This window comes from Phascolarctos cinereus, unplaced genomic scaffold, assembly GCF_003287225.1.
Source record: "Phascolarctos cinereus isolate Bilbo 61053 unplaced genomic scaffold, phaCin_HiC Scaffold_3;HRSCAF=262, whole genome shotgun sequence".
Taxonomy (NCBI): Eukaryota; Metazoa; Chordata; class Mammalia; order Diprotodontia; family Phascolarctidae; genus Phascolarctos; species Phascolarctos cinereus.
The window spans coordinates 29607991-29632552 of NW_027555736.1; the positions used below are offsets into that span (position 1 = coordinate 29607991).

General features: G+C 41.6%; 1 protein-coding gene across 3 annotated transcripts in view; it reads right to left on the reverse strand.

Annotated features, from left to right (window-relative positions):
- The window catches only part of DNAJC12 (DnaJ heat shock protein family (Hsp40) member C12), a 131464-nt gene that overhangs the window by 41854 nt on the left and 65048 nt on the right, over positions 1–24562 (reverse strand). Inside the window, exon 5 of one of the 3 annotated variants that reach the window (XM_078150743.1) lies at positions 24411–24528. The exons of the other annotated variants lie outside the window; for them this stretch is intronic. Coding sequence (XP_078006869.1) covers positions 24411–24528 — 118 coding nt within the window. The remainder of the gene's footprint in view (positions 1–24410; positions 24529–24562) is intronic. 3 annotated transcript variants of the gene reach the window in all.

The following is a 24562-nucleotide window of genomic DNA, read 5'->3' on the forward strand; positions in this document are numbered from 1 at the left end:
TTAAGGTCGGAAACTGAATTTGGAATGTCATCTCATGATGAATCAGTGTGGCAACTGAAAACAATTCATCAGGTTATTCATCTCCCACACACCCATTTACAAATAATCCTGTCCTTCTACAAGGCAGCTCTCAACCCTGAATTCTTTGTAATTCTTCATAAAACATGTACCTTTCATATCCCCAAGGCCCTACCTGGGGGGACAATTATGTCAGCACAGGCTGGAGTAGCTAAAAGTTTCTCTGGGGATGGCTGGAAGTCTTAACAGAAATTCCTAGAATCCCAGTTATTTTGCAGGAACCTCTGAAGCTAGAGTTGACTCATTTGAAGCCAGGGTGCTAGAAAGATTAAGTCTGTGTGTTACCCACACTTTGATCTCTACTTTTCTGTAGAATTGTGATTGATTGTGGGAGAAATTGAAGCAGGTGAGCAGGGACACTTCCCCCTCATGCTTAGGGTTACCAGGCAGACTTGCAGTTTCTACTAGATCCCTGTTGGCCAGGAAAATTCCTTAACACTTCAACGAGCTGCTGTCCATCTCTGCCTGCTCCACTACGAAGCATAACAGCAAATTATCATGAAAGTGGAACAGAGAAAGCTGGATCGATGGAGCATCAGTCATCATATAGTGCTTACTATATGATAGGCTGAGTGCTGGGAGATGGGGATACAAAGATAAAATGAAATCATTTTCTGCCCTCAAGGAGCTTACATTCTATAAGAGGAAACATAATATATACAAACATTTTATGTATACATATGTGTGTGTGTGTGTGTGTGTGTGTGTGTGTGTGAATGCGCAAGCTAGGTCACGAAATAGATAGAGCACCAGGCCTGGTTCAAATCCAGCCTGAGACACTTACTAGCTATGTGACCCTAGGTAAGTCATTGTTGGCTTCAACGTAATGGGGGAAATGGCAAACCACTCTAGTATCTTTGCAAAGAAAACCCCAAATTGGGTCACAAAGAGCAATACATGACTGAAAACAATGGAACAACACTATATATATATGTATGTATGTATATATCTGTGTATGTATGTATATGTGTGCATGTAAACTTACATATATAAGTTTATACAAGTGGGGCACCCTAGGACAAGGCTCCAGATGCTAAATACATTGCCCCTGAGAAATGTAGTCTGACATCTCAACAGAAGCGTCCCAGTCTTTGGGGAATGGACTGTGTGAGATTTGGGAAGGTCAGAGGTGGAGAAAGTCAGAGAGCAGCTGCTGAGATGCCAGAGTAGGGACTAAGAGCCCCAAATTGGCAGCTGCAGCTGTTCCAGGACCAGCCTGACTGTTTCCCTTCCCTGATCCACGGGGTGAAAAAGTGATTATAGAGAGGTTCTGAGACTGCCCTCCTTGGCAGCCTGCCCATGTGGATGAAGCTTAGGTCAGACCGCAGGAAATATGGAGGAGCTAGCTGTTTCTATCCAACTCTCAGCTCCCTTCCACTTGCTCGTTCATTAGCAGGCATTCACTGCTGATTGTTTCCTTGTTATGTGCTGAGCGGTTTGCTTCCCACAAGCTTTTGCTTTGTCTATAAAAATGTGGGCGACCAATATGGGTGTCTGGGTGTGCATGTCCTTCTGGCAGTCTGAGAGGTCAGGGGTGCATGCCTGGCTTTACTAGCTGTAAATTCTCATTCCCAGTCTGGGAAGGGGTCTGAGCACCCCTGGGGACTTAACAAACTACTGTTCCATGAGTCATTTTATAGCTCCCTGTAAGCAGAACCTTCAGCCTGAAGTTGGGTGTTCATTTTCTTCCCCCTTAGAAGACTGAGCTCACATAACCTGGAGCAACTAAGAGCCTGAGCCTGGGCTCCTGAGGTCCTTTACCTTGTTATTTGGACCAGTGACATCAGGAGAATGATGTCTTGGCTCTCTTGAGAACTGGACTTAAGTGAGAACCAGAGGGGAAAGGAAAAGACAAGAGCTCTCCTTGGGTGTCATTCTCCACCCTAAACCTCCAGACCATGCTATGTACAGTGACACCTAGTGGTTATGATTATGTATACACATACACACGTATACATATACACATATATGTGTGTATACATATATATATGTATTTCTCGAATAAATTCGAGGGAAACTGGAGGAAAGTCTCTAACAACTGGGAGGGAGAAGGAAAGGTTTGCTTTGCAGGAGTTTGTAATCTGGTATCCACTAGCTTGTTTTCTTTACTATTTCAATAACTGTACTTCAATACAACTGGTTTCCTTTGCAATTCTATAGATTTTATTTTGTGCATTTAAAAATATTGTTCTGGAAAGGGATCCACAGGCTTCACCAGAGGTCCATGATGCAAAAAAAGTTGAAAGATGCTAAATGTTCTAAGAAGAGGATAGGGTCAGTGGAGTAGCATTACACATTAAGAATATATACTCATGTGAGGAATCCATAAACCTAACTGAGAAAACAGTGGAAATCTTTTGGGAAAGGCTCCATGGCAGGAGAGAAAACAGAACTGATGTTGTTGAAGGAATACAACAGACCGTACGACCAAAAGGAGAAAATAAATGAGAAATTCAGGAAGCATATCACAAAGTTGGCATGAAAGTGTAGTTATGAAGAGGCTTCATTTATCCAGAACTGATGAACTGATAGGCAAATTATATAGGTTGTCCATCCAAATGGACAAAGTCATTCTTTATCCACTTGAGTTTTCCTGTGTGGATTGAACCCTGTGTGGGTTGAACCCTTTTGTATAGTTGTGACTGTCACGTAGAAGATTCAAAAATATTGCAATCAGCTGAATATCATCCCAAAACAAAAACAATCTGGATGTCTTCACTACCTAGAGAAAATTCATCTTCCATTTAGACTCTCTATTGAATGTCCTCTATGATAGTCTAAATATTTGTCTCCCTGTTTTGTGTCTCATTTGATACTAACATTCAGAGTCACTGAACAAAGTGAGCCCTTGGCTCCTTTTCCTAAGTCCAATGAAACAGTTTCAAGTGCTCAAATATTTAAAATCTGCCCAAGCCCCCCATCTGGTACAATACTCAATTCCTTGCAAAGGTCATCAACCCAATAGAAAAGAATATATAATTAAGACATAGAAGCAATGTAAGTAACAAGTTAAAAAAAAAAATCAAGTCTTACAATCATTCTCAATCACCACATACAAATGGATACAACTCCATACACCTCCCAAGGCAGAGAATGGGATAATTAACCTCCTTGGGAGAAACTCACAAGGGAATGGAAAACTGTCCTTCAACAGAGTAAAGAAACACTATCGTTCTCTCCATTTCATCTCAGCATATGCTCAGTGGTCAGCATAAATAAACTATAACCTCTCAAGGCAGGTTGGAATCTTCTATCTTCCTTTCCTATCTCATCTCCAAAGTCATCAGGATCCCACTAAACTCTTGGATTCAAGGATATCATCACAATACGACTCCATATACACTCTCTTCTGTCTCTCCACTCTGACCTCAGTCTCCAGCTTGCCTCTTTATCCCATGGCAACTTGGGAAAACCCCTTGGTACTAAGCTCAGTCCTTTCTTCACATGCCCTCCTGTATCTTCCTTCTTCCTTTGGCTTTTCCCTATCTTCCCTCCCTTTCCCAAATTCTCACTGTCATGGACGATGTGGTATTCATAGTCCAAATAAAAAAGGGTTTCTCTATGGGTGGTGAAGTTCTCCAAATGATCCTGTTGGCAAGGGACAACTGGGTTGACTGGCCATTCAAAGAGGTCATCCCAGCAAGACAATTCATAAGAAAAGATCGAGAGGATGAAGAATGAATATTGCCCAGACTGTGACAGGCAGCTGCATGTCATGGGCAATCTATTGTGGTAATCGATCAGCACATCAAGCTTGGGCAGGCACCGCAGTTGGGCAGAGGGCTGGATTCAGAACTGAATATAGAAAGAGTAAGGTGTATGGCATTTGGGAAACTGGAAGAAGCTTTCAGTGATCCTAAGCTGCTTCTTACCTCAAAATCCACCCAAGGTTCTGCAGGTGATGTGGGAGCTACCTATGATGGAACCCCAAGATCTTAGGAGGATCAAATTTTCAGGTGACAAAGAGGGCAGTGGAACGACATATGTTGGGTGTTGGGTGCAAACACATGATTTGTGCAGGACATACAGAATAAAAGACGCCATCAAGGAGCAGACAGGAAGGATTCTCTACACCCTTCCCCAACATGGCCCCTTCTCTCTTGGAGAGGAAGAATAAGGGCAGGTTCTTCATCAGCCACCCAAGCTGCTGGAGCTATTCACCATTCTGCCTCATAAAGTCATAGATTGAGAGCTAGAAGGAATATCAGAGGTCATCTAGTCTAATTCTCATCGTGCAGAGGAGGAAACTGAGGCTAAGAAAAGTTAAGTGACTTGCTTAAGATTTCACAGGTAATAAATGGAAGGGGCAGGATTTCCACTCGGGACCTTGGACTCCAGAGCTGGTGCTCCTTACATTGCACCATGGTGCCTACCGCCTGCTCTCTCAACTCCCAGCAGAACAGCTTCTGTCCCCCATGCTGCCCAAAGAAGTGGCCCTTTTTTCAGCCAATTAGTCCCCAAGCATTTCTTAAGCACCTACTATGTGCCAAACACTATACTAATCTCTGGGGACGCAAAGACAAAGAATGCAATTATTTCTTCTCTCAAGGATCTTGCATTCTTTCCCTCTTACTACTAAAATCTTCCTCTATGCCTCATAGTATAATGGAAGCGAAATGAATTTCAATCTTCATGACTTCAAGCTCTGGTAGACCCAACCAAGCTAGAAAGGCCAGCCAACTGATTATATTTTTATTGTCCAAGGACCAGCCTAAGCTCTGGGAGGCTACTCAAAAGCCTGACTGCGAGGGGACAAATTTGGGGGCTATATAAATTCTTAAAGACCTTTCCTGGGGGTTTAGCTTCATCAGCAGAGGAAGTATTCACACCAAAAGTTAAAAATAAAATAAAAATCAATTCCTCAGTGTATTGAAGAAGACCTCTCTACAGGAGCCCTTACTAGTTTTTGAGGAGTCCATCCAAGATATATGGTGCTGATGGAGCATCTCCATTGGTTGTATCTCCAAGGGTATATCATAATATAGACAAGAGTTATTCTTCATCCACTTGGTTTTTCCTGCTTTGTCCTAGAACAATCCCAACAGATCTCCTTCCTCCAACCTCCCCCTCTTTCTGCCTGCCAGACATAGCATTCCTTTCCCTGCTTGAACACAGATCTGGTCCCCAGCTCCTCCCTCTCCTAACCTGAGCTCTTCCTTTGGCATCCCCAAACTTCCAAATGCATAGATCACTTTTTCCCACCACATTTTAGTAGGTTTTGTACTACAAATCATAGCGTCATAGATTTAGAATTGGAAGGACCCTCAGAAGCCTTCTAATTCAATCCCTTGGTTTTACTGATGAGGAAACTGAAGGTAAAGAAATGAAGTGACTTGCCTGTCACACAGGGAGTAACTGACAGAGGTGAGATTTGAACCCAGATTCTGCCTCTAAATAGTATTCTTCCCAATGTACCACACTGCCTCATTTTGTGACATCCTAGAATATATCATAATATGTCATTTCAATCTCTGTTCATTAAAGTTTCTAATAACTCAAGTTTTTCATTGTAATACATCCTCAGCTGACCAATTGGAGGGTAGAAAGCTGAGCCTAGATCAGAATCTTTATCGTCCTTTAAGATTTGGGGCACATTTCACCAACTCAAATGTCACCTCCTCTGTGAAGTCTTCCCTGACTTCCCCACACACAAAGACACTTACAACTGTTAATGTTCTCAAATTACCTCATCATGGGACACGTCATCCCCCAGTAGAATATAAGCTTGTTGAGGGCAAGAGTTGTCTCTATACCTGGAACGAGGCAGACTTTTAGTAAAGTCAGGTTGAATTGTCCCAAATCAAGTCATTACCACACAAACAGCATCAACATTAGCAAGCTGGAGATGATAATTTCTAGATTTGTTTAAATTTCACAGTCCTTCTCCATGGTAGAAGGCAGGTCAGTGACCCCTCTGGTGGCTCATCAATTACAAACCATTGTGTGGAATAGGACGCCGATGCCATCTAAAGCTCATGGGCAGAGACAGAGAAACAGTAATGTCCTGTATCTTTTGAATCTGCTCAGGGTGTTTGGTCAAATGCCAGCCTAGAAACTTTCCTTTACTCTCAATCCAATACTGCCATCTCCTGGCTACCTAAGAAAAGTCTGGTCAGCGCCTCCAAATTCAAAATAAGATTTTTTCCATTGGACAGAGTAGATAGAGCATTACATCAACAAGCTTTACATTTTATTATCTTGTCTTTCACTAGCTTTCTATCTAGTAGCCCCTTTCAATTGTTCGTAGTGTAGACAGTACCATGGGTATTGGGTAGAAAAAGGGAGGAGAGGGAAACAAAGGGAGGAAAGGAAGGAAAGGAGAAAGAAGAGGAGGAGAAAAGAGTTGATATTTACACGGGGCTTTAAGGTTTGTAGAGCACTTTATATCTGCTATTAATTTGATCTTTATAACACTATAAGGTTAAGACTTTTATTATCCCCATTTTACAGATGAGGAAACCTCAGGGTGGTTAAGGGTGCCTAAGGGTGGTTAAAAGGCTGACCCAGAGTCATGCCGCTTGTCAAGTTTTAAATCCAGACCATGCTGACTTAAAACGCAGCATCTATCACTATGCTATGACTCCCCCTCCCTAGGGGTTTTTATGTGAAAGCTGAATGACCACTGTCACAGGGGTTTAGAGGAAGGTTCCTTCTCTAGTTGGACTAGATAACTCAGCATGGTACACTTAACCCCATTCCTCCAGTGCCTCACTTCAGCTCTACCCATTCTTTCACTGTGCCCTCTGGAAGGCGGTTCCATAAGTAACAAACTTTTTTTTCATCACGAACCTCTTCCTTTCTCCTTCCACCTTCTGTCACTCACTGAGACCTGGCTCTTTCCTGATGGCCCAGCATCTCTAGCTGCCATTTCCAGAACTCATTGTGCTTTCACTCCTTCCTATGCCTCAATTCACCCTCCTGGTGGGGGCAGTCTGAATATTACTGGCTCCATTGCCACTTTTAGATTCTCCTCTTGCCACCATCACTCAGCAACCTCTCTCCTCTCACAGAGGTTCCCAAAGTGGGCAATACAGGGGGGCAGTAGTAGCTTCCTTTGCAATTGGTGGGGGATGGCGTTGAATAAAAATAAGGTAATGGAAGCATAAGGAAAGAAGAGAAGAGAAGAAAATTTTGGAAAAACCATTCATACATGTTTCATCTGCTGTGTAACAGAGTTAAAGTCATAGTGATTACATTATTTTCCAAATAAACACAGAAAGTGCAAGTTATAACCAATCAGTGGTCAAGTCCACCAACATGTTCACCTGCCAACATTTGCTTTTTAAGACCTTATCAAGAGGTAGCTAGGTGTCGAAGTAGATGGAGCATTGGCCCTGAAGTCAGGAGGACCTGAATTCAAGTTCAACCTCAGACGCTTGACCTTTACTAACTGTGACCCTGGGCAAGTCACTTAACTCCATTGACTAGTAAAAAAAAAAAAGACCTCGTCGGGAAGTCTAGCGTGCATTGGCAGGAATATGTACGTGTAATGACTTGTTTACAATACTATATGGTTACATGATACAATATCGTATCATCAAAATTTCAATGCAGGGAAAAAATCCACAAATTTACAATAAGTTATTTTTTAATTTAAGATGCATCATTTAAAAAATATTTTATGTTTTAAATGATGCAAATTTCAAAAAACATTAAAGGCTTAAAATAGATTTTCGGGGGGGGGCACTGAGTAATTTTTTAAAAGGGGGTGGTAGCCCAAATAAGTTTGGGAAGCTCTGCTTTAGAGGTTCATCAATACAAGTTTGTCACCCCTGCCAAATTCTAGTAGTTGTTATCTATTAGCTCTTCCAACATTCTCCTGCCTTCATTATTTTAATGCCTAGCTCATTCTCCCTCTCCCCTTCAACTCCTCCACCTATGCTAGAAAACTTCAACACACACATGGCTCCCCCAATTAGGCTAAGTTCCCAGTTCCTCAACTGTCATGACCTATTCCTTCACTCTCAGCTATGCACAGCGATCTTCATTCCCTTGATCCTACCATCCGCCCTGGGTCCCATTTCCATGTTTGAAAACTTGAATTTCCTTTAGGAGTGCCTAGCACATAGTAAGTACTTAATGAGTGCTCATGGACTGACTGATCGTAATCTTTATCTTTCCATATCTCTGTATGGCTGAATGCTCTTGAATCTATTCTTCACCCTCCTCATAACTTCCAGTCTCTCCATCCCTTAATACTAGCCCAGGCCCTCATACCTGCTCCAGCCTACCTCCCCAATCTTGACCCCTTGGTGAACCAGTTCACCTCAACACTTCTACTGCCTTTTCCTTTTTTCTTTATATCCCTAAGTACTTAATAAATGTTTGATAATTGATCGACTTGGAGTCAGAGGACATGGCTTCAGATCCCATCTTGCTAGTGTGAGAATTTGGACAAGTTACTTCGCCTCTCTGGACCTCAGCTTCCTTATCTGTAAAATGAGGAGAGCATATCTAGATGACTTCTAAGGTCCCTCCCAACTCTAAATCTATGATCCTATGAACTTCGAGATTTTGTGAAAAATGCTAATCACAGATTTTCCACAAATTCCTTGTTCCATCCACACGGCCATTCCTCTGCCTACAAAGCCAACTTATGACATGCCCTGAATTCCTCTATATTTGTGTCTAATCTCCACACTAGACAATAAAACTCATGAGGGCAGAGGCAACATTCTACATAAATTCTGTCTCCCTGGTGCTTAGCATAGCTCTGAGCACTCAGTAAATACATAATAAACATTTATTGAGTGAATTCTCCTTAAAGATAGTTCAGTCCAAGGGTGGTCCGACTTCCTTTTAAAACAGACTCAATAAAAAAGAAAAGGGGAGGGGGTCTGTGAGCACCCATCCTGATGCTTCTAAATACTAGCTTTAAATTTTTCACAAAAAAAAAAACTTTGCTAACATAAATGCTAAGTTGGGGATGGGAGATGTAGTCAGCTCCCAGAGGAAGACCCAATGGGATACACATGATTGGGACCACTTGGAATTTGTTTGACGTGCCTCTCCAAGTTACATTTCTTTGGAAATGAAACCAAAGGTGAGCATATCAGAATGGTTTTTGTCTCCCCTGGAGTGAAAATTATTTTCCCAATGCTTATTTTCAAAATTATAATGCTGAATAGCCTGGGTTTCTCTTAAACATGAGACCCTGAAAACTATGATAGGTTCAAAGCATGCTTTGAGTCAATAGCTATTCAAAACCACAGCTCAAGTGCCCCCACTAATATTTCAAAGGACACTAATTCAAAACAAAAGTCATCTAATTAAACAGAAGAGCAGGCTACATAACAAGGACATTAGCCCATCTACATACCTAGATGCACTCCCCTATAGGTTGTCAGCTCCTTAGAGGGGGAGGGGATACACACAATCAGGGCAACTCAAGTTCCAAGAACTATGCCCAGAAATCTCATTTTTGCCTCTGAAATCTCATTTATGGATGCCATCTCCTCATCTACTAGGCTGCTTTCTTCATCTCATGTCACATGAGATAATATTTGTAAAGTACTTAGGACAGTGCCTGGCACATAGTAGGTGCTTAATAAATGTTTATTCCTCCCTTCATGAGCTGGGAGTTGATAAGGGCATATGCTAGCTTCTTTTCAGCACCCTGCTGCCATCTCTTGGTTCTCCGGGGCTCATTCTCTGCTAATTGACTATCATAAGCTGATTCTCCCCGGTGCAAACTTGTTGCTAACGTTATTCAGTCTCTTCCCAACAGGAGAGTGGACACAGCTCCTTTTGTGGCCTCTGTACCATAACCTTGGGGTAATTCTAGCTCTCTTGTGAGTCAGAGTGAAAGTTTCACCCAGTCATCCACCAAAAACCTTTTGATCAACATCTCTTTTGAAATTTCTTTGCTTCAGCCCATATACCTAAAGCACTATATAAATGCTATTAATTATAATTATTGTTGCTGTTGTATTGTTATTGTTGCTGATGATGATGATGATGATGATGACGGTGTCTTAACAACCACTCCCTCCAGTCAGCCAGTTTTCAGAGTTGGACTAAGAAAACTCCTCTCTGTTCCCATTATGACCCTCGCTATTTATTAGCCCTGGGGACATACAGATTACCTTGTTGTTCAGTTCCATCTGACCCTTTGTGACCCCATTTGGGTTTTTCTTGGCCAAGATACTGGAGTGGTTTGCTATTTTCCTTCTCTAGGTTATTTTACAAATGAGAAACTGAAGCAAACAGGGTGAAGTGACTTGCCCAGGGTCACGAAGCTGGTGTCTAAGGCCAGATTTGAACTCATGAAGATGAATTTTCCTGATTCCACTGTGCCACCTGTCACAAATTACCTTAGAGCTTCATTTAGAAAGGCTAGCAAGATGAGATGTAGCTTGTAACTAACTTCTGTCTTCCAACTGAACTAGAGTCAAAATTGCTGCCTTCTCTTACAACCAAGTAATTTCCTAGTAATTGGCATAGCAGAGTGCTGAACTTGTACCTAACAGACCTAGGTTCAAATTCTGCTTTATTTCTGCTCCTACTATCTGTATGAGAACGAGCAAGTCAGAGTCTCCATTTTCTCATCAGTAAAATGTTGCATTCTCCATCTCTGAAGATTGCTTTAGATAAAGTGCTTTGCAAACCTTAAAGCCCTCTATAAGTGTGTTAATGTTGCTCCCTTTTTAATGCCATTAGAAAAACTTAAACTTTTTCCCACTTCAACAAATCTTTCATGGCATTAATTGTGAGTACTTCCTGCCTACGTGGAACCGCGAGTTCTTAAGATTCCCACTCAACAGGACCTTAGAAATCAGTCCAAAATCCTCATTTTATACATGTGGAAACTGAGGCCCAATTAAATGAAGCAAATTGCCCAGGGTCACACAGATAGAAAACAGGGGAGATGAGATTAAAACCCAGGGTGTCTAAATACAAATCCCAGGTTCTTTCCACTTCACCATGGTCTCTGTCCCCCAAAAAGAACTGGCTGAGCTCCTGGTGATAAGGGTATCTGAATTTAACTGAGATGATAACCTGAAATAGACAGACACACCTTGCTTCTGGGCCCTATACATTACAATTGGTAGGATCACCAGAGCTTGTGTTTCACTGACTGGGCCTTTAAGAAGCCAGGATCACCTCTAGGCCAGGACAAAGCATCAGAGAAGGACTTTAGTACTGGGAAGATGCACTCTTCCCCCCATTCAAAAATCACACAATCCAACAGCTACTAGTGATAAACCCTGTTCATGGGTACTTTAGCAACAGAACAAGATGTTCTTAATCTGCCATGTACAGACTTGGAATTGTTTTAAACATTTTTAAACTTTATTTCAACATAATTGGTTTCCTTTGTAATTCTGCATTTGTTATTTTATTAAATATTTTAAAACATTATCCTGATAAGGGGTGCAGAGGCTTCAGGAGGCTGCCCAAGGGGTCTATGACATGATAGAGGTTAAAAATCCTTGGGCCAGAGCAAGTTACACCTGCTGACTGAAGCCAGATAAGGAGTTCTGTGCTCATACTATTTGGTTGACTAAGACTGATTTACATTAACAAAGTATCTCAAGGTGCCAGAGACCTTAGAGGTCACTAGTGTACCCCACCAAAAATCCCCTCTAATACATCATCACAACCAGCATTTATATGATGCTTTAAGGTTTGCAAAACACTTTTTCCTGTATTATCTCATTTTATCCTCACAACCACAGCCCTGTGGGGTAAGTGTTATTATTATCTCCATTTTACAGATGAGGAAACTGAGGCAGAAAAAAATTCCCAGTGTCACACAGGTAATAAGCATCTGAAACAGGATTCAAAATTAGGTCTTTCTGAAGCCAAGTCCAGCACTCTATCCCCGACATCACCATAGCTGACTATTGCTCAGCATGCCTCTTGAAGACATTTATGGAAGGTAAATCCAACATGTTCCAAAGCAGCCCATCCTATTAGGGGTTATCTCCTATTATTTGAAAATGTTTCCTTATTTCAATGGTAAATTTGTATCCTTGTAATTTCTATCAGCTGCTCTGTTTCTGCCTACTGATGTCAAGTGGAATCAAGTCTGATCTCTTTTCCATATCTTCTTTTTTCTGCAAATTTGTTTTAATTTGCATTTTAATTTGCATAGTTTACATTTCCATATTTGCTGGGATTAATTCGCATAATATTCTTTAAGTGATTAAAGTCATTGTTCCACTTGCTTAACCCTTATCTCCACTTACTCTGCAATGTCAGTTAGTCAGTCAATAGACATTTATTAAGCACCCAGTGCCAGGAAGGGGCCTAAGCATTGGAATCTCTTCTGCTTTGCCTTCTTCCCTTACTTCAATTCCTCAAGATTTTGTGATTTGATTGGTTATACACTAGTCCCCCAGTGTTCCCGTTCATCTGCCTTGTCTAACCTTTGACAGGTCAAACACACCCAGTTTTTTTCCCCAATTCCCACAGGCCATGGTCTGCGTAGTCCCTCCCTCTTATCAGTTCCAGGATGGGAGTTGAGTCTGAGATGTCTGGAGAGACCCAGGAAATGCCTCAGTAGAGTCTATTCAGAAGATGAAGCAGGGACAGCAACATCTTAAAGATTTATCTCCTCCAATTCTTGGTGGCGTTCATTCTATTTTATTTCCTACGTGCTAATCATATGTACAATATTTTTGTGAAGTCTCATACTTTGATATTTCAGTGAGTCAATTATCTCCTCACAGAATTTCAAAGTTGAATGGTACCTGAGCAGTCAGTGTTCCAACCCACACTCTCTACAAGTAGTCATCCGACCTCCTCTCAAAGCCCCCCTCCCCCCCACCAGTGAGCTGGGAGCTACCACCCCGCCCCCAGACAGTCCATTCTGCTTCTGAACAGCTCTCGTTGTTGGGAAGTTCTTCCTAACATCAAGCTAAAGCCTGTCTTTCTTCATCTTCTGCCAGTGTTCCTGGCTCTATCCTTGCAGGCCGAGTGGAAAAAAAATCTCTTCCCTCTTCCTCATGACAGCTTTTCAAATGCTTGAATGCAGTGATCGTGCCCCACCTAAGTCTGTTCTTCTCCACGTTCAAAATTCCTGCTTTCTTCACCTAGTCCTAATATGGCATGGTAGCAAACATTCATTGAGTGCCCTACTGTGCGCCAAGTCCATTCGCCATCCTGATTGCCCTCTCTCCTGTGAACATATATCAAGACAAGTGAAATTTTACAGGCCATCAAAATAGTGGGGATGGGCCACAAGTTTTAACATCCCTTTCCTGGTCATAGGATCAGAGATTTAGAACCAAAGGGGCCTTAGAGATCATCCAATCTAATTTCTTCATTTTACAGATTGAGAAACTGAGGCTCAATAAGATGAAAAGAAAAACCACAGGTAAAGAGCAGCAGAGCTGGGATTCAAACCCAGGTCCTCTTATGCCAGAGCCCAAACCCTTCCCATTGATGCACACTGCCTCTCCAACTACTTTTCTGTTTTTATAAAGACAAGAGGAGAAACCTTCCATTTGGAAAGCTCCTCATTTCTTTGGTGTCCAGGAAGAAAAAAGAAAAAGAAAAACAACTTGGCAATATCTTTTTCATTAGGATGTATCTGTGGGGCAACAAGCCTCCACCCCCCACTTACCCTGGATCCACCAAGGACTCATCTTCCTGGCCATCTCTGTAGTGGCTCACTCTATTGGTATGGCTTTCAGTATGTTCTTCCACACATGCCCACATTGCCGAGTCTGAGGCAGCCAGGTGGCAGAGGAGATAGGGCACTGGGACTGGAATTAGTTTCAAGTTCAAATGCTGCCTCAGGTGAATTTAATACCATGTGACCCTGGGCAAATCCCTTAACCTCAATCTGCTTCAGTCTCCTCTACTGTAAAATAAGAATAATAAACAGCACTTGGCTCCCTGGGTTGTTGTGAGGACCCAGTGAGAGAATATTTATAAAGCACTTAACAGAGTGCCAGGCACAGGCTAGGTGCTTAAGAAATACTTGTGTCCTTCCTTTCTTCTATCACGCCTAGTTTGTGAGATACGAATCTAGTCAATAAGCGTGTATTATTGGGAATACAAATACATACACAAAGAAAGATAGTCTCTACCATCTTCAATGGATGAAGACAAATTATAAAAGGGATCTGTAAAGTGGGAGGGAGACAGGGATGGGAATGGAGGTTCTGAAACCCAGCATGGTAGAGGAAGTCTTGTGGAGATGAGTCAGCAGTGCAGCCTGGAAGAGAATGAAGAATATGAAGGAATTGTGTGACTTTGGCTAAGTCACTTAACCTCCTTAGACCTCGGTTTCCTCATATGAAAAAGGAGAGGATCGGGCTAGGTGACCTTCTTGATCTAGATTTAGAGCCTACGACCCTGTGATCTGCCATATTGTAGAGATGAATCCTGGTCAGGTCTGGGCTGGATTAAGTGGCCTCAGAGTCCACTTCTTACTGTCAAATACTGAAATTCTTTGATTCCACAACCTCAGTCAGTGTCATTCTCTTATTGTAATACCATGAAAATGGAAGAGGAGGAGAGGGAAAAGTTAGATTTCGATGAGAAAAAGGAGAAATGTCACAGCCCTATTCCTCAAAATCACACTTGTCCCATGTGATGTCACCCTATTGCCTCCTCCAGCCCACACTCCAGGGCACTTTCTACCCAAAACAGTTTAGAAAGAGCTCAGGAAATGCTAGCATCATACAAAGAGTATGAGACTAAATCTTACTCCCAGCATCTCATTTGGTGCTTTTCTATGCCAGTCATAGGAAGAGACTGCAGGGGTAAAAAATCCAGACTCAAAGTTCGTTTGCATCAGACTCTCCACATTGGTGGAGCTCATTGACTCTGTGCTCCAAGCCAATGGCAGTAGGGGAATTAAGTTTTACTTCAAGGACCTGAAGAAAATCTGGTACCTTATGTCTTCTCTCTCAGAGCTGGAAGTCAAAAGACCTGGCTCTCTCTTCTCCCAAGTCCCCACCAGCAATGAGTAATCAATCTCCACCATTAAAGAGAATTTTATCAAATGGGCTCTGGTTACACAAAGAACAAATAGAAAAGAAAAAACAGTCCCTGCTCTCAAGGATCTAACATTCTAATACGGGGAGAAAATACATATTGGAGGTTTTAGAAGCAAGGCAGATGGAAAGGCCCAATGGTCTTCAGAGTTTGGAGGTGAAACATATAGCCATGTGTTTTCTTGGATTTGGAAGCTCTTTGAAAGAACCAATTATTTCATTCTTTTTATCTGAGTCCCCAGCACTTAGCATGGTGTCTGAAAAAGAGAACATGCCTAATAAAAATGCTTGTTGATATCTGACAAAGAGGTGATAGACTCAGGATAGAGAATGAGGTAGATAGATAGGTAGATAACTAGATAGGTAGAGGATAGACAGATAGATGGGTGGATGGGTAATGTGTGTGTGCATGTACACACACACATAGAGAAAGAGAGAGAGTATTTGTGTGGGCATGACCAATGCAGGCATTTATTTTGCTTGATTATCAATGTTTGTTATAAGGTGAGTTTTTTCTTTTTTTAATAAAGAGAGAAAAAATAGAATTTTGTTGACTGAAAATGAATTATCTTTAAATGCTTGTTGATATGATTGGTGACTAATCCTTGGACCCAGAGGGTAAAACTAGGGATAATGGGTAGAAGTTTCAAAGAGACAGATTGATGTGAGGAAAACTTCCTAATAATTCATGCTAGAGTAGCATGAGTTGACTGGGGAGGAGGTCATCAGTTCTCTTTCACTGGAGGTTTCAAGCAAAAGCTGAATGGAGGTAATATAGAGAGTCTTGGATTTGAACCAAACAGCCTCTGGAGTCCTTCCTTCCTGCTCTGCAATTCTATCATTGTCTGACTCTCCTATATCACTCAAGCCTCCCATCCTCATTCCTTCATACACTCTCAAATACTCAAACGTCCTCTCGGTTTCAAGTTCACTCCTCCATTCCACGGTTAGTCATTCCAGTGCTACACCAAGGATGCTTTCTAGGACCTAACACCAAGCCTAAGGTTATATCTGGACTCCCTCAAATAGTCTTGGGAATGTCTGGCAAATACGATACTATTCTTCTCTTCTCAGGCTCTTCAGCCTCTGACAAGAGGAGAAAGTGGGAGAATCTGAAGGAAGAGGGAAAACAAAAGAGAAAATAAAGATTAGGAGAGGGGTTAAAAAAAAGAACAGGAGAGAAAGAAAGAAAGAAAAGAGAAAAAAGAAAGGAGAAAAAGGAAAGAAGGAGAAACAAAGGAAGTGTTTAGAAATAGAAAAAGAAAGGAAGAAAAGGAGTTTGAATGGGAATAGGAAGCAAAGGAAGAGGAAAAGAAATTGGCGGGTCTGTACAAGGCAACAACTGACCTTGGCGTGACAGAACCAATCAATCAGTTTGACTTGCCTTGAGCAGTCAACTCCACCTATGCAGACACTGCTGCTAAATTGATTCTGCAGTGATCCAGAGAGATCTTAGAGATGGCCAAAATTAACTGTTTTCTCCAGGTCACAGTCTATTTGATTGTCCTGATGAGACGTGGCTGATGTGTACTGTACCAATAAAGAGATCCGTGTCCTTTTGAAAGTCAGCATCAATAGTGAAATTCAAGGAATCAGAGAATTTTAGAGCTAGATGGCACCAGAAAAATTATCTACTTCAACTCACTGATTCAATAAATGTTTGTTGAGTTGAATCGAATTAATTTTACAAATGAGGCCTAGTAGAGTCAGAGAGGTCAGGTGACCTGTCCAAAGGCAAAGAGTGAGTTATTTTATTTAAATAGCATCATTCAGAATGCCAAAGATATACCTTGCCACGTCTCTAATGCATTTTATTAGACATTCTAACACACCTGTTTTTAAATCATATTGTATTTTCTGCCTAAATGTCCTTTTAAAATGTAACGATCTGTAGTAAGAGATACAAACTCTTCCAGAAAGAGATGTAACAGAAGCAAACAGGTTTTCAACTGTGTGATAGAAACCTCACCAAATCTCAAACCAGCCAGGAAATGTTTCATGTTTAAATTTCAGCTATACAAGGTGACACACTCATAAACATAAAACATCAGAGATGTGAGGGACCTTGGAAAATAGGTTGTCATGGTACTGGGAGGAACTTTAGAGTATAGACTGTCAGAACTGAGAGAATTTTACTTTTTTGTTATTTACTTAGTATTTTATTTTTTCCCCAATTACATGTAAAAACAATTTTAGCACTTGTTTTTTAAATTTTTGATTTTCAAATTCTCTCCCTCCCTCCTTTTGCCCTTCATTGAGAAGGGAAGCAATTTGGTATAGGATAAGTCATATGTGTGCAGTATAATGTGCACATATTATTTCCATATTAGTCATGTTGTGAAAGAAAGAGAGAGAAGAAAGAAAGAAAGAAAGAAAGAAAGAAAGAAAGAAAGAAAGAAAGAAAGAAAGAAAGAAAGAAAGAAAGAAAGAAAGAAAGAAAGAAAGAAGAAGGGAGGGAGGGAGGGAAGGAAGGAAGGAAGGAAGGAAGGAAGGAAGGAAGGAAGGAAGAAAAATATCTAGAAGGAGCCCCAAGGCTGAACATTTGTGTATATACATACATATATATATATATATATATATATATATATATATATATATATGTATATATGTGTGTGTGTGCATACAAGATCACAAGAAAAGTAATAATAATAGTTAGCATTTATATAGCACTTCAGGGTTTACAAAGCACTTTACATGTTACCTCCTTTGAGTAAGAGAAGTAGACCTTGGGAAGGGAGAGAGATGGAGGGAGTAAGAATTTGTGTGTGTGAAAGCTTCAGCCCTACCAGGTGCTTACAGCATAGAGTTAGGCTATGTTCTGAGTTCTAATGATACCACACACACACACACACACACACACACACACACACACACACAGAGTGCGGCAATATCAGTGGTAGAGAGACATGATGAGAGGCCACTCAGATTCTGTACTAATGGCAAGTTTCTAAGTTTTCTATAGTTCCCAGCAGGGAAGAACACAGAACAAATAGTCCCAGAGTGCAGGGCACAAGGCTTTCTGCAGTTACAGCCTTTCCCAAGTCTTCTTAATTCTAGCACCTTCCTAGCTTGTTTGTATATTTTTGTTTACATGTTACCCCCACCAGTTAGATTGCAAGCTCCTTGATGCCTGGCACTCTCTTATGCCTTTTTTAGTCTCCCCGGTGCTTACCGTAGTCACAAGCACTTAGTAGGCACTTAATAAATATTTAAATTAAAACTGTGGTTTCTGCTTGGGTTTGGGGTAAGAGTGAGGACATCAAGAAACTCTCAGGAGAGGTTTCACTAACAACTGCCATCAGACTGATTCTTGCCTAATGGGGAAAATTGGGATACTCAATAAACACAGTAGAGTGTTACCTAACTGGCTAGTGATACTAGTGGAGAAACCAATATTTGCTGAACTCTCCTACCTAGAAAAACCTGACACATAGTAATGTTTATTGATTGATTATTTGATTAAATATAAATTTTATATAATCTGTAGAGCATAGATTTTGGGGGCTGGGTTTTTTGGGGAGTGGGGGTGCTGGGGGATAAGCAATTAATTTATAAATTTCCAGCCTCCTTCTATAGCTGTGGGATGGCTGAAGAAATCCCCATTGTCCTTAAAGGCTTTTTCCAAAGTCCACACCGACAATCTTATTAAGCTTCAGAGCACTCCTTCACAGAAAGTATTATTTCTCCACTTACCAGTTGAGTAAATGGAGCTCATAGTAGCCAGGTAATTTGCTGAAAGTCACACAGTAAGCCATAATCAGAAAAAGACTCATCTCTATAATCTTAAGCTCTATTCCCCATAGAAACACCTGCTTGTAGGCACTGTATTGGCAACAGGAAGACTTTGAAGCAGCAAGACTGAAAGTTCCAGAGAGACTAGGGTTGGAGGGAGAAGTATGAAAAAAGAGCGTAGCTTCTAATACCCCCCACAATGACAGCACCAGGCGCAAGAGCTAAGGAGCAGTAATAACAGCACGTGCCCAGTAATGCTGATGCATATCACCAAGTCCAATGTGGAAGGGGGCTGATGCTGCTCATTGGATAGCACTTCACCATTTTCTCAGAGATTGTATCAGCTCTATAATTTCTTCCACCACTGATTTCCTAGTAATCTTGCCATCTCATTTGTGTTATGAAGGTGGAGGGTAATGGTGTTTGCCATCAGGAAATTAAAGGCTCCTTCTCAATAAAGGTTCTTGCTATCAGCACTTTGGGCTTATTGAAATTGAAGTCACCGTCAGATCTGAGCAATGGAAGGATATGAAAAAGAACAAAGAAAAATGAGATCAGCTCCTCACCCAGATTTCCCATTGTGGGCGACTTTGGCAAAGTCTTAGGCATTTTCAATCCATTCATCATAAACATGACTAAGCTTTGTCTATCAGCTCCAGAAGAGCATTCTGGACCATGCCTCAGCTGGCCAAGTATGGTGGGAATTACCAAACCAGAGTCTGACTTGCTCCTGTGTCTGAAAGAGCAAAGTTGTTCCAACAGGTTATTTCCACCTGGTCTAGTGTGGAATCAAAGGCCCTGGTTATCCTCCTGCATCAAAAAGACTGTGTATTCAGATTAGGCGTGGGTGGCAGCGAGGTGGCATAGTGGATACAGCACGGGCCCTGGAGTCCAGGAGGACCTGAGTTCAAATCCAACCTCAGATACACAACCCGTACTAGCTGTGTGACCCTGGGCAGGTCACTTAACCCCGTTGCCTAGCAAACCCCACCCCCACCCCCCAAAAAAGGTATCAGATTGGTCTTAGGGTGAAAGTGAAGGCATCAAGGAGCCCAGGTTCCAGGGAAGAGGTTTCATCAGACTGATTCTTGCCTGAAAATTAAACTACTCAGGAAAGGGAGAAGAGTGTGTTCCCTAACTGTCTAGTGATCTTGGTATTTTGCTGGATTTTCCTGCCCCAAACCACCAGTCCCCCAGGTCGCTAAAGTTGTCAGCCCACATCTATTGTTACTTCTGAAAGCATGGACTGTTTTTCCTTTTTCTTTATTTCTTAAGACTCAGCACTCCTGGCACATAGTAAGTGCTAAAAAAAAAAAAAGCTGCTGCAAAAGTATAAAAGCAAGCTTAACCCCAAAGAAGAGAGCTGAGAAGACATTTCTTCCTCTCTCTCCTCTACAGAGAAGTGTAGGGGGAGTGCTTCAGGGAATGACAGGTATGGATGTGAAACATTGCATATAACAGATCTGTCCATGTATTGATCAGTTTCAATGATTTTCTGTCTCTTTTTTAAAATTTGTTGTTATAAGGGACAGTTCTAAGTCAATGATCCTGGGATAACTTTCATAAAAACTTTGAAACCATAAAGCAAAGGAAAAGAAGTCTTCTGGCCTAAAAGATATACTTATTCAACCCACTCTGTTCTTATATCAGCAATCAATTAGCCTTTTAAAATTAATATATTGATTTCTTTTGGTTTTATATTACCTAGATTTCACAAAAACCCTCATCTTTCCCCTTCCCTTCTCCCAGAGAGCTAAGATCAAATGTATTATTTATTCAATTGCTCTTATTTTCTAGATGGGGAAACTGAGGCTGAGAGAAGTCTTAGGGCCATAGAATGAATGCAATCTCTTCAATTTGTGAATATGGAAAACTGGGCACAAAGAAGAAGTGACTTGTTCAAGGTCACACAGGCAATAAGTGACAGAGGCAGTTTTGAACCCAGGACCTCTGCCTACAAATACAGTGCTCCTTTTCATTGTACCAAACTGCTAGGTGAGTTTCAGAGACAGAGTTCAGGGAGGTGGGAAGGAGTACAGAAACTCTCCCTCTTCATGTTGGGCATGGGTCTTCTCACCTATCATTTTGAATTGTAGTTATTCATTGCAGAAAGCTAGAGGTCAACTACCTCATGACTAACAGGCAAGGTGAGTGAGCTGTCCTGCCTAACTCAGCTCCCCTTCATCGCCTCAAACCAGCAAGAAATGAGCCAACTACAGTAAAAGCAGAGCAGTGACTAAAGAAGGGAAAGGAAAGCAATCCTCCCAGAAAAACCAGTAGAGAAAGGGATGAAATAAGTCAACCCCAACAAAAGTCCCTTATACAATGAATATATACTTTGGGGTGGTGGTTGTTATTTGTCCTTTATTCTCAGAGAGGACTAATGACATCAGGAGGGTGATGTCTTGACTTGCAAGTGAACTGGATTTGAGTGAGGCAGGGCTGCGCAAAGTCATCAACCTCGTTCTCTCCTCCAGACTCATTGGAGTCCAATGGCAAGATGTAAAGCAAGACAACTGGTGATGACCCCACTTTGAGATAAAAGAAAGTGAAATATCAGAACTTTTCCAAAGAAACAGAAAGCCTACATGAGCTTCTATATGAAGTAGATTCCATTCATAAAGTTCTGATCTAAAAGGTTTTCAATAAAATGAAAACTGGGAGTGGGAGGTAGGAGGGGCCCCATACTTTCCTATCCTTTGTCCTGGTCAGACAATTTCTGAAATATTGTTTCATAGCTTCTTAGATCTAGAGTTAGCGGGAGCTCTAAAGGCCATCTTGTCCAAGCACCTTCCTCCATCTTACCGATAAGGAAATAAACTAGAGGAATTCAATGACTGGTCTAAGGTATCCAGCTCACTCTAGAAAGGAGTAGACATAACTGTGTTCTTCAAGGGTCAATGAAAGGAACTGAGGTGATTTCATTTGGATAAGTCTCGGTAATAGCTGCATTCAAATAAGGTGGCAGCAAGTTGGAGTGGGGCAAGTGATGGAGTTAGAGGCAGGGGACCTGGGTTCAAATCTACCTGTGTTTATAACACTTGCTCTGTTTACAGACTTCACAGGATTGTTGGGGGGAAAGGGATTTGTAAACCTGAAAGCTCTATGTAAACAAGAGTGATTATTAAATAATAGAGACAGGGATGAGACAAGTGATTTCACTGGTACTGGGAACTTCTACATGAGAAAACTCCCTCTTCTAATGCAGGTTGGTACCTTCCCTGTAACTCATAGTCTTAGAGAGTTTCCTGTAGCACTAGCAGGTTAAATGACTTACCCAGAGTCACACAGTCAGAGGTAGAACTTGAGTCTAGGTTTTTCTAGCTTCAAGACTAGCTCTCCAGGGCAGCTAGGTGGTGCAGTGGATAGAGCACTGGCCCTGAAGTCAGGAGGATCTGAGTTGAAATCCCACCTCAGACCAAACACTTGACACTTACTAACTGTGTGACCCTGGTCAAGTCACTTAACCCCAATTGCCTTAAAAAAAAAAAAAGACTAGCTCTCCATCTACTATACCTCTCATACTTCTCATTAAATATTAGCTCATATTTCATATGCAGTTACCTGGGAGCACCCTCCAATTCACAATAGATGGCCCAGACAAGGCTACCCACTGTCCAAGGTACTATGTGGATCTGTGTCTACTCAAAAACAGTCTGAGAGCCTCCGCCAATGTGTTTGCCTTTACTAGTCAGCCAGAGGAAACAGTTCTAAGCAAAAGCTTTTAATGAAACAGCATAATTAAGAAAAAAGTAGGGGGAAAGGGGAACCTTTGCCCCATAAAGCTGGGGCATGCTCTCCCTCAACTATGTAAAGCTAGTGGGAAGAGTAGATATGTGGCTGGGCATACACATCTAAAGTAATGCCTGGAAAAGACCGGATTCAATGGAAACCATTCATCTAGCAGAAAATATAAACCAGGCAAAAGTAGGAGGAAACAGACTCAGAGAAATAATGAGATGACATCACTAGGAAGCATCTCAGCATAAGAACTGCGAATTGCAAGCCCGGTCACATGTTTAGCACATGTGTGCCTGTCCACATGTACATCCAGTCGAGTGATTGCCACATATATGCCCCGCCCCCACATTTCTGTGCTATCCACTTTTGTTCACTCCATGAGTGCACCTTCCTGTGTGTGCCCTGGCCACATATTCCATGTGTGAAAATTGCCATACAATTCCACTGGACAAAGGGTTTTGTCCTTCTGTTTCCAGGTTCTATTTTCAACTGGAGTTCTTAGTTGGGAGGCTGTCTCTTACTCATAGGAAGATAAGTGAGCTCCACCATCACTTCTTTAACTTAAGGCCCAGAAGATTTTTCTTGCTATAACTTACTTACTAAAATGCAAAAACTCTAACACATCCAATAATTAGACCAGGGGAAAGAACTTTCCTCACTTTTTTTCCTTCTAAGAATATACTTGTGATGAGGGAGAGAGAAGAATTAAGGATTACTCCTAGATTATGAACCTGGGTGTCTAGGGAAACGATACTGTCTTTGGCAGAAACAAGAAAGTTTGGAAGAGAGACAGGGTTGGAGGAAAAATGTCCCATTGGGACATGATGAGGTTGACATTCCAACTGATAATCAGGCATGGGATGTGGGCTTCTTCCCAAAGCAAGCTGTGTTGTTGAATGGTGACAGAGTGGAGTGGGTCCAGGCTCTCCAGATTTCTTCCGCAAACAGACAGAAAATCACCACAAAATGATTCTAGAGCAACAAAAATACAGGGGTAAAATAGTTGTCCTCCAAAGAAAAACTGAGAGGACCTCAGAAAAGACAGGACTCCAGGGGCTGAGGTTTGGCCTGAGTGAAGTGTAGAAACCTCCAGGCAGACTCCACTGAATCAACCAATAGCAGGCCCAGGAGCAGCTCTGTCTGGAAACCAACTAGGCATCTTCTGCTTTCACATCACTCACAGCCTCTGGGGCTTTCACCTCAAGAGCTTTTTACCTCACAAACTTTCATCTAAGGAACAAGTTTGGTGGAAAGGGGGTAAGATTGTGAACTTGAAGTCAGGAAGGCCCAAGTTCTAATCATGCCTCAGACACTGCTGGCAATAGGAACCTAGGTGAACGATTTAACCCCTATCTGCCTCAATTTCCTCTTGTAAAAGGAAGATAATAATAATGCCCACCAGGAGGGTTGTTATGAGAATCAAATGAGATCGTATCTGTAAAGTCTTTTGCAAATCCTAGCTAGATCAATGGCACCCACTAGAATGAAATTTTATTAATTTTGGTTGAGAGATTTTCCTCACTATTTTTCTATACCAATGTAGAATACAGGACCCAGGACCTTGCATTTATGTGGTTTTGCTTGATTGTTTTCTTCATAACTGAGTACCTTGTGGAAGAGAAATTCCCAAACTAACTTTTAATAGTTCAAAAGGACCATGTTGTGTTAATCTGTATCACACCACAACCCAGCACATCACAGGAGATATTTAGGACATGGAACTGAGAAAGCTAAAACGTTACATGTTCATCAGTAACGAAGGAATGAGAGGAAACTGATTTCCATAAAAAAGGCACCCTTAGCTTGTTGCTACAGGATAGCAATGTCTGAACTTGAGAAACTCATAAAGAAAAACAGAATCATAAAAGCATATGAAGCCATTGAACGTCTGTCAAATACTTTACCCACTTTTTCTCATGGATTCTCACAGCCTTGGGATGTAATAGATGCCACTGGGTTTTGAGAAATACAGCCTGTGATCTCATACAGGAGAACTTCCTTCTGCCCAAGCAGATGGACACCTTCCCTGCAACAGAGATTTGGAGAAAGAGGCCTGGATC